At 40.8% G+C, this 12,927-nt stretch overlaps 1 protein-coding gene across 2 annotated transcripts; it reads right to left on the reverse strand.

The window, feature by feature from the left end:
* Nucleotides 1-3,959: 3,959 nt before the first annotated feature.
* farsa (phenylalanyl-tRNA synthetase subunit alpha) lies at nucleotides 3,960-12,620 on the reverse strand. 2 transcript variants are annotated; one of them, XM_042708273.1, is made up of 14 exons: nucleotides 12,411-12,620; nucleotides 11,798-11,935; nucleotides 11,326-11,424; nucleotides 11,050-11,168; nucleotides 9,617-9,709; nucleotides 9,286-9,414; nucleotides 8,967-9,082; nucleotides 8,682-8,766; nucleotides 8,259-8,358; nucleotides 7,949-8,044; nucleotides 6,294-6,462; nucleotides 5,764-5,841; nucleotides 5,371-5,485; nucleotides 3,960-4,565 (listed from the first exon to the last, which is right to left on the reverse strand). In XM_042708273.1, exons 1-14 carry the CDS (start codon nucleotides 12,555-12,557, stop codon nucleotides 4,460-4,462), a joined length of 1,590 nt encoding a protein of 529 aa, XP_042564207.1. In that variant the 5' UTR covers nucleotides 12,558-12,620; the 3' UTR covers nucleotides 3,960-4,459. The 2 variants fall into 2 exon arrangements, with proteins under 2 accessions (XP_042564207.1, XP_012681262.1); XM_012825808.3 differs by lacking the exon at nucleotides 7,949-8,044.
* Nucleotides 12,621-12,927: the final 307 nt, after the last annotated feature.

Genomic DNA, 12,927 nt, shown 5'->3' on the forward strand with positions numbered 1-12,927 from the left:
TCGGTGTGTGTTTAGAAAGTTAGAAAAGAGACCAGCAGTCAGGCACTTACTGTGTGTATGGACTAATGTTTGGTCAGTGATCAGGCTGCATAACCTGCTGGGCTAAAATAGGAAGATATTTTGCAAATTTCAAGTCCAAAGTAATAACAAATGGGGCTATCATTTTATATATTAAGACGTAGAAATGAACCAAAATTGATGACAAATAATGTATTATAACATCGTGATGATCAATGGCCTACAGCACTGATGATAGAGCTTTAGGTTGAACCGAGGGGCGGGTCGTAGGGTATTCATCCACCAATGGGTGGAGAGGAAAACTTAGTGGACTGACGTCTTTATAAGGAGGACCACTATTCAGCACCAAGGAGAGGGATATGTTGATCCACCGGCGCGCGAATTATCTCCCTTCTAATGACCAACAATCTCTCGAGCTCTATTCAAAGACACGGCCCAGACACTATCTGGCTGTTGAGGGTAAGATTACGTTTACTTCATTTTGCTACCAAGAGTCAGAAAATAAATCGACACAAATGTACTTACTTTTTGTATACTATAGTACTATCTACTATTTGTGTGAAATGATTCATTCAGCCAACTTTTCCTGCATTTGACCTTCAAAAGAAACCTGTCTAACTACTGTATTCTTACAAATCAAACTTGTTATTATTTATATCCCTTTTAGACAAGAAAATGAACAACGGAACTTTACTCTTTTTTTTACGTGTTGGTTTGACGAGGCACATGCGCTGACAAGTTTGTGTTCGACGTAGCCTACATACCAAAGGAACTCCAGGACTCAAAATACTGTAGCCATGAATTCCTTAAACATTACAAGTTTTAACCACACGAACCACAAGGGGTATGCATTTATCCCGACGGAGGAACCACTGTACAAGCAGTACAAACCAGTGGCAAGGGACCTCATCCCACTACCAAAGCCAGTGCTGTACATGCTGATGGCTGCGTTGGTGGTCGTCGCTGTGGCGTATGCCATTGTGGGACATCTAATAAAGGATCTTGCGATTGATATTGCAGGTAATATAATCAGAAATTGTCATATGTTTTTGATGTCAGTGTATTTGAAAAGTTTGTTTTATTAAACCTGTGAGAGTGAGATAAAGATGGGCTGAGCTGTCTGAACTGAACTAAGTATCAGTTATATAGCAACTGTCCCCAACTGTCTGAGGTGAGATGTGAGCATTTGAAATTACAAATGCAACTTCATTGCTATTGATTTTTTTTTATGTCAAACTTTTGTGTTTTATGTCATTTTATCACTTGCGCATAGAGATGACCAAAGATGATTTTTGTCTACCACAGTCCCATGACAGAATAATCAAAGGACACTTCACCTTCCCTTCTTTTTAATCTCTAGATTGTATGATTGGCCCTGCAGAGGACCCTACAGAGAAAACGAGTGATCTGAAGAACGTCTCCCCCACCCACATATCCTCCGGCATGAACCATTTCAACGCCTTCCATGTCTGGGATGCAGATGAAGTGATTTTCCCTATGCCGGATGATGAAAGTCCCCTGGGCAGCCCGCTACTGATGTCTGCCATGCCCTACATCCCCTTCTTCCCCGCGCACAGCTCCTACAGCAGCCCAGCTCTGCTCGGCAGTCCCAACGTCATCACAGCCCACCCGCAGGACATCTGACAAGGACCTCAGAAGAGCCGAGCCCATCAGAAACTCTTGTAAACCAAACAAAAAAGACGCTAAGCTGAACTCAAAATGCAATCTGAGGAGATTTAGTGTGAGGAAAGAAGCACTTCCTCAGTCCAATCTCGGCTTTGGAGAAGATGAACTGACATACATACTGACTGGTACAATTATGTTTTTTTTTCCATCCATGTAAGATGACTTGTTACTGCGCAAACCCCATCCCCACCCCCATGAAACATCAGGTCACTGTGAGGATTAGGGAGAAGCCACTCTGACCCCTCACAAACCACAATGACTCAACAAGATCAAATGTACTTTGTAATGTTTTCATATTTTCCTTACGTAATGTTTTATCCCCAAATTAAGATTGAAATAGACGAGTATCACTTTTCAGTATCCAGCCCCAAACAGAGCTGCATTCAATAAGTGCTGATGTTTCAAATGTCCGCTTCCCAGTGCACAGTCACATGATACCAAGGACAAACATAGAAATTAAGAAGGGAACAGAGGTCTGACCGGAGGCCATCTCTACACTAACACAACACTTGGGCTTTTGGAGTAAGGAAACAAAAAACTCACTTGTCAAGGTGAAATGAAGAGGGACTTTGAAATGGACAATGTACTGACTTTCACAGAGCCATTTAGGAAAACATGTCCGGCTATGCTTTGTGTAGGGCAGGGAGCTCTGACTTAAAATGGTCGGAAATGTCTCGGAAATGAGCAGCTTTAAAGCATACTTGTCTTGTGCATTACGTCCGAATTATTTAAAGCATACATGTCTTGTGCATTACATCACAATTATTTTGGAGGATCTTAAAGGCATTCCTTAATTTCTAACACCACTAGAATTTTTTTGAAAGTAGTAATGATAACTAGGGTGATTGTCTAATCAAATGTGAAATGGAGCAATTTGCCGTTTTAATTGTCAAAAAAGTCTTAAAAAAAATGCTTCATGACGAACAATTGTTATGACATTCTGAATGAATAATAAAAAGATGATGTTCCCAACCAATATGCTTCTTGTCTCTTTGATTCTGGCGTTTGTCCTGCATTTGTTTACATTTTCAGGCCATGGCACATGCAATAAAATGCCAGAAACAAAGAAACAAGACCGCAATATTAGGAACTTTGCCTTTTGACCATGCCTTCAGTGGGATACTCATTGTAGGTATGCTAGCATTTTTATATTGTCAAGAAATCCTGCAAACTGCACCTTAAAAGCGAGAATCCCTGCGTAAAATACTAAAACTTTCCTGTAAGCTTATCGTAAGCTTGCTGCCTACATTAAAGCAAAAGGTTGTGAATTGTCTGTTTTGTAATAGAATGTTGTTGTATGTCCCTGGCTACCAGGTGTGATACAAATCAACAGTTATGGCTGACCCAAGGCATAGGACAAGTCCAACAGTATGCTTACAGGCCATAAAGTGCCTTTCTATTTTGTGCTTCAGATTTAGTAGTAGAAGGTCCATCTCGTTTCTTCAGTAGCCCGACAAGCTATTTCCGGACAAGAGGGATAAGCTCTCCAAATAACCCTAAAGCGGTTACCGCATATTCAGTGTAGCCTACACAACATTTAATCCGTCTCACTGGATTTCCTCGATCTCTACACCTGCTCCCTGGCGCACCATGTTTACTTGCAAACCTGTGAAACTATTGCCTGTACACGTTGACAGCACATTATCTTTGGAACAATGTTGTCAAGATGATCCTATGTCATGGGCTTTAGCCCATTGGTGCACATCTAATATGTCTTGTACTGTGAGCAAGTTGTAAATTGAAAAACACCACGTATGGCAACAAGTGCAAACCAGCGGGATTACCTGAGGATTATACCTTAGAATGGAGACTAATTGGGAAATTACATGTAAGCTCAGGGTTAAACGAGAATTGAAGTCTTTAATTAACCGCAGGAATTGCGCATACAAGTAACATCTCTAGTGCAGTCTTCAAAATATTTCTTAATTAGAGTTGGTCCGCAGCAAAGAATACACACATTTCATGCTACTACCAAGACATCGTTCGAAGAAAGACCGTGTGTGGAAAGGAACCGTAATCCAGTGGGGTTTCCTGGCAACACACAAATAACTTTTAAGTCTTCTATGGTGACATGCTGCTACACAAACATGTCCATCAGCTTCAGAGAACATGTCAACTGCAAGGGTTCTTAGTAATCAACCTAACTTAACCTACCCCATTAACACTTGATATTCGTTCTACACTTAATACTGTATGAAGTAATTTATTTTAACTTCTAGGATTTTAAAAGGATAATAAGCACACTGACACCAGTATTCTGGGAATAACTTTAATAAACCACTTCAACCCTGGGTGAATTTCCCTTCTTTCGGGTTCACACAGGTTAGAGTATTGTTTTGTTATGCTTCTTTTTTACAAACATAGCAGGGAAAAAGGGAGAGATTAAGATTTTACACAAAGCATCCACTACTGCCAATGCCAGCCCCTCAGACACATCCCTGGCTGAGAATACTAATTCCAGGCCAGCGTCATGACAGGTCTATCTGCTAATAATAAATCAGTGTTTTAAGTCAACCATCCATTTTGGAATATGTGATTTTAAAAACAGTGATTAATAGCCGATATCCCTCACACTGCCCAGAAGACAGAATTCTTCTTTGGCAGCGTAGCCATGATGTGTCCGGCAGCCACACATCGACAGAGGGCAGTATAAATAGGAAACCAGAGGACTGGCCAGCCTGGAAGGGCCAGAAAATATGAGTCCTTAGTTGACAGCTGATCAGGACATGGAGTTGGATACCTGCCCGGTGGAAATTCAAGAGTCTAGTCGACAGATGGGGCTATCGTAGACCATTTGTAGGTTGACCTTGTGTCCCACAAGCTCACGGATGTTGTTGATTCCATACTTGATCATAGTGGGCCTGTACAGAGGCAAACCCAAGTCATAATTAAATACGTAAGTGAGAAATCAGTCAACAAAAATATTTGCATATCATATATCAAGTATTGTTGGAACCTATCATTTTAAGTTAAGTCATTATATTTCACAACATCATTTACAATGGATCCCCCATGACGAATACAATTTCCTACTTTTAATTGAGCAACTACAAGCACAAACACACACATCAGTTTAAGGTCTTAATGTTCTTTTTTCCTGACATTAAAAGAAAATAACCTAAATGTAAAGCTTTTCCTTTAAATGGGTCAGCTGGGCTCCCAGTGCTGAGTCAGAGCCAGATCCTGGCTGGACAGAGGCTGGATGAGGGCAGGGTACGGACGGTGGCCCCAGAGAAGAGCACATGGCAGAAGCTAAACTGACACTAGTCAAAAGGCATGTGTAGAGCTGCTCAGGGATGAATTAGGTTGGATGGAGCGGACAGAAGTGTTGTAGAAGAGTCTGGAATATTTTGGCTTTATACAGGATGGAAAACAAAGGTTGGCATGCATTACATGTACGCGCTCTCAACCTTCATGAATGTCCTTTCCTTACATTTAGGTCACAGCAAAGTAAATGCGTTAGAAAACAATCTCTATTCTTAGACCAGCTCACAGCCTGGAACCACACAAGTGTGTAAACTGATATTATTTTCAATATGTTCTACATTCTATTGAGAGCAATTAAGCAGCCTAAAAATGAACAAACAAGGTCGCAATAAAAATAATAATAATTATTATTATTATTATTATTAATATTATTATTAAATGAGTTCTGAATAACCTCACCTCTCTAAGGATAATCCCCAGGCAATGACAGACACCTCCTCTGGGATGCCCATTGGCAGCAGCATCTCAGGCCTGAAGACTCCAGAGTTCCCTACCTCCACCCACTTCTTCAGCCCTGACGAGAGAAGGGAATAGGGAGGCAACATGAAAACAAACACGGATGCTTCCATAGATACTTTTGTTTAATAAATGCTACCCATAGTGAGGGTATTAGGAATCTTAAAACTACTGACATCTCTAATTTTTCAAATAGGGTTCCTCTATGATAACATGAAGAAGATATTTAAAAACTGAATTGGATGCATGGATGTTGGTAGATAGAGCAATGGTTTAATGACAGCTATACCTTCATGATAGCTGGTAGATAAAGCAATGGTTTAATGAAGGCTATACCTTCATGATAGCTGAAAATCTCCAGACTGGGCTCGGTGTAAGGGTTGTAGGCTGGTTTGAAGCGCAGTTTGGTGATTCCTGTAATTATCAAAAAACATATGTTCATGAACATCAAAAAAAGACTTTGAGAAGCACCAAATTTATATCTAAACTGGTCATTGGAGGATGTATAGAAGCAGTTTAGAAAACTGTTGAAGGCACATGTAGAAAGACACTTGGAGTGCGCGGACCTCCGCCAAGGCCAAATGCTGTACGCCACATATCGCAATGTCCGCAAAAGTTAAACTACATTTGTGTATCCACCCAGTGAATCTGATGAGCTCCAAATTTAATGGGATCATCCTTGGCCCATACTAAACCTTTCCACTAAGTTTCAGGAAAACCGAGCTGATAGTTTTGTGTAATCCTGCTTATAGACAGACAAACAAACAGCACCGAAAAACATTACCTCCCTAGCAGGGATAAAAACATTTGCTACTAAAATGAAAAGTTTAGTAGTTCGCTACTAAAATGAAAAGGTCAAACCTGACCTAATTTTGTGAAGAACTGATGTAGAATGCCCATGAGGTCACCGAGGGTTAGCCCATAGTCAGCCACCACACCCTCTATCTGATGAAACTCGGCCAGGTGAGTAGCGTCCAGGGTTTCATTTCTGAACACCCTGTCAATGGAGAAGTACTTGACAGGTGTGAACTTTGCCTGAAAGAGACATGGAATTAGCACATTAATAGTCAAACAGAGTTATAGTAGTGGAAGCAGTGAATGTAGTAGCAGTATAGTTTTTCCAAGTCTTTTACTTCACGTTGTATAAATACAGTACTTGCTTTGCTCCATAAATATGAAGCCAGTTTATGAGTACAGGCTCATCGTTTCCATGCTTTAATCTGAATCACAAATGAGTCATCTCGTGCAAATAAATCTAGCACCATATCCTATCTGACTGAGCCTCTCGAACCTGTTCTGGGTCACAATTTACAGCTTGGCCCATTAGATACGTACAAGCCATTGAGCCATTTTTGGTACGTTTTGTAACTGGTTTTCTATTGACATTTAACCAATAAAACTTATTTTGTATGCCGTGGTGCATCAAAATGGGCCAAATTCACCCCCAAGACTTTTAACAAACATGCTGAACTCACATGAAACATCTTTTCTGCTCCCCTAGACAATTTGCCCCCCATGCTGTTTGATGTGGATACTAACTACCGGACAAATTAATCCAGAATTTCATCACTGAATAAGGTCAATGGAAAAATCTCAATAGAGAAAATTCTGTATAGAACCCTACATCTTTCACTTTCATCAAAAGCTAATTAACAAAGCAGAAACAGACCCATGTTCAGCATACTATTTCCATGCACCTTAAACAATATCACACTACACGAAACAACTACTGAATACAACACACATATAACAACCACTCTTGAATCATTTAACTCAATTCCATAAACCATGCAACACTCTCTCAAACCAATACACTGAACTACACAAAAACATGCACACAGAAAAACCATTCCCAGAGTTTCCGGTGAAAAAGTGAAATTTGAACTGTCCTTAGGTTCCTTTAGATATTAGGTTCCTTTGTATGCCATTAGACTAACATTCTCCTGGTAGAATTACGCCAATCATCGCTGAAGCTCCACCTTATCAACCTCCAGCTGGTAGTGCCGTTCAAACACGGCTATTTTATGATGTCATTAAACAGACAAGACAAAAAGGTAATATTCTCCTCAATGCAATATCGGTTATAGATCAGGGAGATGATCTGCAGAGCTGCTCATGGTAGGCACTGCTATGCCCCAAAATCATTACAACAGCAGGAGTTTCCCCTGCCACTGCTATTTAAAGGAGGCATGATCAAAGAAGAGCTCTTTATCTTGTTTCTCTCAAAAAGTGAGCAACATTGACCTGTTTAGGGCCCAAAGCTGAAAGGAGGTCCAGAGCATCTGAATCCCCATTAAAGTAACTGAGCCTTTGCTTTGTGTCCATCTGGGTTATATGACTGCGGCGTGCAAGCAGGTCTGAGTGGCTATTAAATCAGATTAGTGAAGCATTTATTATGCATAGATCGAAACCAGTACTTGTGGATTAACGGAACCAGTGACTGTGGATTAACGGAAACAGTGGTTGGCTTAGCATAGCACATGCACTCCTTTAACTTTATCACCATCTTGCATGCATCTACCTCTTCGCTTCTTTTCCTTCTTCGTTTACCACCTCTTTTCTTTTTATTAGATTGCCCTTCTTTTTTCGCTAATTTTTTCTTTTCTTCTTGTAAGCACTGTGGGACAGGAAACCCTCAGTCAAACAGCTTCAGAACTGAGAGATGATGAAGCAAAAACTGTCTTTGGGCACCTACAAATGTAGGGTCCTCCATCTCTACCAATTTATGCATTTTACAGGAATTTGGTGTACAAACGTGTATGCGAGTGGTCACGTGTGTGTGTGTGTGTGTGTGTGTGTGTGTGTGTGTGTGTGTGTGTAAATATGCATACCTGCTGCGCCAGCTTGTAAAGCATGCGAGCGCTTACAGCTGTGGTGTGTGTGCGGAGAATATTCTTCTGGGCCTCTTCTATCTTCCAGTCATACTTGTATCTAAAATATGATGACAGTTTTGTTAAAACTAGGGAACTTTAATAAGGCCAACATATTATTAGTAAATGTATCTATTCAGAATGGGGATTTGCAAAGCAGCTGAGATGCTAAAGCATTTCTGTCTCCAGGTTCTTTAGTCAATATTTACAAGATCATTAGATCAACCAAGACAAAACTAAACTTGTCCTGGCTCATTGTATGCCATATTTGGCTACGTCTATATTTCAACCGCCATTAGTTATCAAGCGGTTCTTAAACAGAGGCATTTAAAGATATGTATGCAGACTGAAGCTTCTGTGAATCCATGTCTAAACCAATCATACCCTTGTGATCCATAGCCACCTTCAGAATGGACCTTCTTCACTCTCTCCAGGTAGTCCTGGGGAAACTCATGAGACACAGCGGGGTCTACAGTAAAGGCAAACATCCATCAGAATATGTTGTCAATATTGATCACATTCTGCTATTAGGAAGAACTTACACTCTTTGCGAGACTGAGAAATGGCTGACCTAACACCTTGTTTTTCCTTTACTATGAGGCATAACCTCACAAGTTTGCCTTTGATACAATGTCAAATTTGTCATAAAGGAACCTGCACTCTGCTCACCAGATAAGAAGAATGTGTCATGCTGGTCTCTTGCAGGATGCTGTTGCGGCTGGAAAAGGGAGTCGAAATTCCAGAAGGAGCTCTCAATGAAATTGTTTGTGGGCATTTCTGTGAACCTGCAACAAATCAATTTGAAATGAGAGCACAAGCAAACAAGGTGTAGAAATGTAATCTCTACCATCAGCTTCATACTAATGTGTAAAAAAAAAAAAAAACGAAACGCTTGTTTCACATTTCACATGGATTTTGAGAAACTGGAAATGGGACCAATCTTTCTGTGTTTACAGGCTCAGCTTATTCCAATGGACAGAAAACCTACCCCATCTCCAAAAAGATCTGTCTGAACTGTGTGCGCACTTTCAAGAGTGGATGCAGGTGTCCACAGTCCAAAGCTACACCAAGGGCTTCAAAATTGTAGGGTTTGAAGGACTTCTGTCGCCAGCTCCCACTGCGACAACAGACACAGGGCTTTAGTACTTCATATCGCAACATAACCTAATAAAAGCTGTCTTGTATCTACCAGGGTACTGGCCTTACAAGGGCATCACATTTTAAGACAATAAACAATAAGCCATAAATGGTAACTTACAAGACCCAAAAGCAATATTTCTCAGTTTGTGATCATGGATACCAATTGCAGCCTGCCTCACCTAGCAATCATCTCCGGCGTGAGCTCAGTCTCCTGCTTGGTGATGGTGGTGCTGAAGGAAGGGCCTTTGGTGATCCAGTAGGACTTGACAGTCCTGAAATTCATGAACAAATGTATTTTAAATATATTTTAAGTCAACAAGGTGCTACCTACAGTTGTTAACACTCTGTTCTCTTCAATGAATGCTGGAATAACAATATTGAAAAATATTTCATGACAAATGTCTTTGACAGAAATAGCTTATAGCTCTTATAAGACATGCAAGTGACACTTCTGAAAACCATTATGCACCCCAGATAGTCACTATAAGAGAACACACACCCCAGATGGTCACTATAAGAGAACATAGACCCCATCATAACAGAAAGGCTCATGGCAGCTCATCCATGTATTAATGCAAGGGATCCGTTGGGATCTCCTTCCCTTTTAGAGGCTTTTATCTTGGAGAACATGAGGACAAAGCGCTGGGGAGTAAATAGGATGGAGATTTGGGGAGGAACGCGATCTGCACTGTGCCTGGTGTCTAAGCCACATGCGAAAGGCAGGGAACACAGTGTGATTGCATCCATTTATGATATTAAAAAATAAAAAAATCACCACCACTCAAGCCCCCGTAAAGCTTCCCAGCTGGAACCGAGCCACGTGGGCCACCTCTGTGCCGAACACCCCCGCTTCAAAAGCTCAGAGCAGGAGCTGGCATCTCCCACAGGGGAAAAGATGGATTGACTTGTCTTTGTGACAGACAGAAGAATGTCACAGAACTCATGTAACAGCGCTTGACTCTGCTCTGTGCCCAGGGTCTGGATCAGACAGAGTTAAGCTCCTTTGGCAGAACACACATGAAACACAATTTGTGAAAGTTATGAAATTGGTATCAGACTAAATGTCCTATTTCGTTTGTAGAAGACCTTACTTTTTGGCTATTTCTCTTGTTCATTCATACATGGGACGATGAATCGCTTGTTGCTTAATGGTGAGCATAATGGAAACAATGGATACTGTGGAATGACAGAGACTATCGTAACTGCTTAGTGTAATAATACAATAATTTTGCAATCACAATACATTTGAAAGTGTTTTTGTTTCAAATAAACTTAGGACCCATTTTTTAAGTAAAAAAACTAAACCTGTCAGGTCAAAAAATGTATTGTAAAGGAACTGAAAAACCACAAAATTCTCCAGTATTCCTATACATTCAAAACATCTTGAGTGAGTTTTTATTCATAAATGTTCCATTTTCTTTTCAAAGCTTGAAAAGAGAATCAAGACGCATATAATTTGTTTTTCAATCCAAACCTGCAATCTAGCTCCATCTGCTGACCAGAATACTACACTACGAAGGTAAAAAAAAATGTCCCAAGTTACACAGCTCAGCATCAATCACTTCTGATCACTGGTCCACCACAGTTAATAAACAGACATGTTGACACTCACACTTCTGTCAGCAGTTTACGTTTCTTCAGCTCATTCTTTTCCTTCTCATCCACATCATTAGCGAGGCCCTTCTGGATCTGCACCATCTTCTCCTGGACGGAATCATCTATTCTCTCCACCTGCCATACGTAATCCCAACCAAGGATCACACATTTTATTCTATGCATAGTTATAGCTGTTTATGGGAAAGACAGGAGCAGTAAATATCCAAATACATATGAGTGACAATACAGATATTTTCACACATACAGCAATTCACACAGCAAACAACCGCACCATTCTGAAGACTCTGGGCCCACCCTCATGACCTTTGTCCACGCGAATCCATTTGTTGGACATGGCTTTGCTGAAGCCCACCTTTCCACTTGGCAGTTTCTACAGGGAAAATGCATAGGTGCATTAGTTTACAACACTGTTAGGTTGAAAATGAATCATACATTAGTCCTAATGGCCAGTAGTTAGTTGATTAGTCATTTGGCAGATGCTTTCATCCAAAGCCGCTTACAAAAGCAGTACAATGCCAAATTTACTCAAGATGAAAATGAATGAAGTGCTATGAAAAATATGATTACGTTTCAGGCTTAGGTGCCAGATAGCCACTCTGCCTCAAAACAACCATTGTTAATATCAGCTATTAAGTACCCGCAACAAAATGTGGCCTATGGTAAAATGAAAGGATGCTTTCAAGTTCTGTTGCAGTGATGGGCGGTTTGATCTCTGCAGCTGGTGTCTTGGGCATCGCACTCACCATAAGTTCACTTTGGGGAAGGCCCTCCTCAGGGATAGCATTGTAGACACGAGCTTCATGACTCCCCTTCTCTGCGGTTTCTTGTCCCTCCCCAGTCAGCTCCCAGTGTTTAGACGAGCGCTGCTCAGCTGAGATTATCTGCAAAATCGCCACAAAGGTGAGATAGTAATGATAACTAGCATGTGAACACGTAGAGGTGAACACAAGAGTAGCAATGAAGATGAATGGTTGTTAAGATGAAGTATTATAAAAGGTATTAATCTCACTATTAATTGGCACGATAATCAAGTACGTCTAGAATTAAACTTAAATCTCTGTTCCTTCATAGCCCAACATGACAGTATTATTGCAACGTTATTCTAGGGGACAGGAGAAAGCAGCTGCTCCATAATATTAATTTAGTTGCTGGAAAAACACAATTGCAATACACTCGAGTTAACTATTTGAAGTGAAAATAACGTTTTATTTCTATTTGCAGAATAACGCCATGCTGTCTGTAACAATTGTAAGCTTTTACAGAGCTATTGCATCAGTTCAATAAGGGCTAGCTCCAAATGACGGAGGCAACTACTTCCGCTAGTAGGTAAGAGCGAATAGCTCCAGTAAAACTTACATCTCCTAAGGATTGGAGACTTTTAACAGCACCAACAACAACTTGGTGGTCCACGGACAGAGTAATGGCCACATCCTGGCTGTCAACACCTCCGTCAACGACTTCTATTCTTTTTAGAAGTAATTCCACTACGCCGGTGTCTGCCATGCTTCAGCCCTTTCAAGCTCCCGAATCGTCAATGGGCGGATGTGACATCACTGTTGCTACCGTAAATAATAGAAATCCAGACCTAGTCATATGTAACCGTGTTCGTCACTATTTGGTCTGTGGCGTGTCCCCTTCTAGTTGAATTAATTCCCTTCGTTCTTAATTTTAGTGGAATTCTGTGTAGCTCTGATCGAGCAAAGGTGCATACGTGATCAGCAGGGGGGAAGCGGGTGGGCAATGTACTTGTACTGCAGGCCTGCAATGTGCACAGGATACATTAGTAATCAATGAGGAGCTTCAGTCTGTTCTCTTAAAGTAACACTATGCAACAATGACACTTTGAGGTATGGTTTTATATGCAACTCATTTT

Source organism: Clupea harengus, chromosome 1 (assembly GCF_900700415.2).
Source record: "Clupea harengus chromosome 1, Ch_v2.0.2, whole genome shotgun sequence".
Taxonomy (NCBI): domain Eukaryota; kingdom Metazoa; phylum Chordata; class Actinopteri; order Clupeiformes; family Clupeidae; genus Clupea; species Clupea harengus.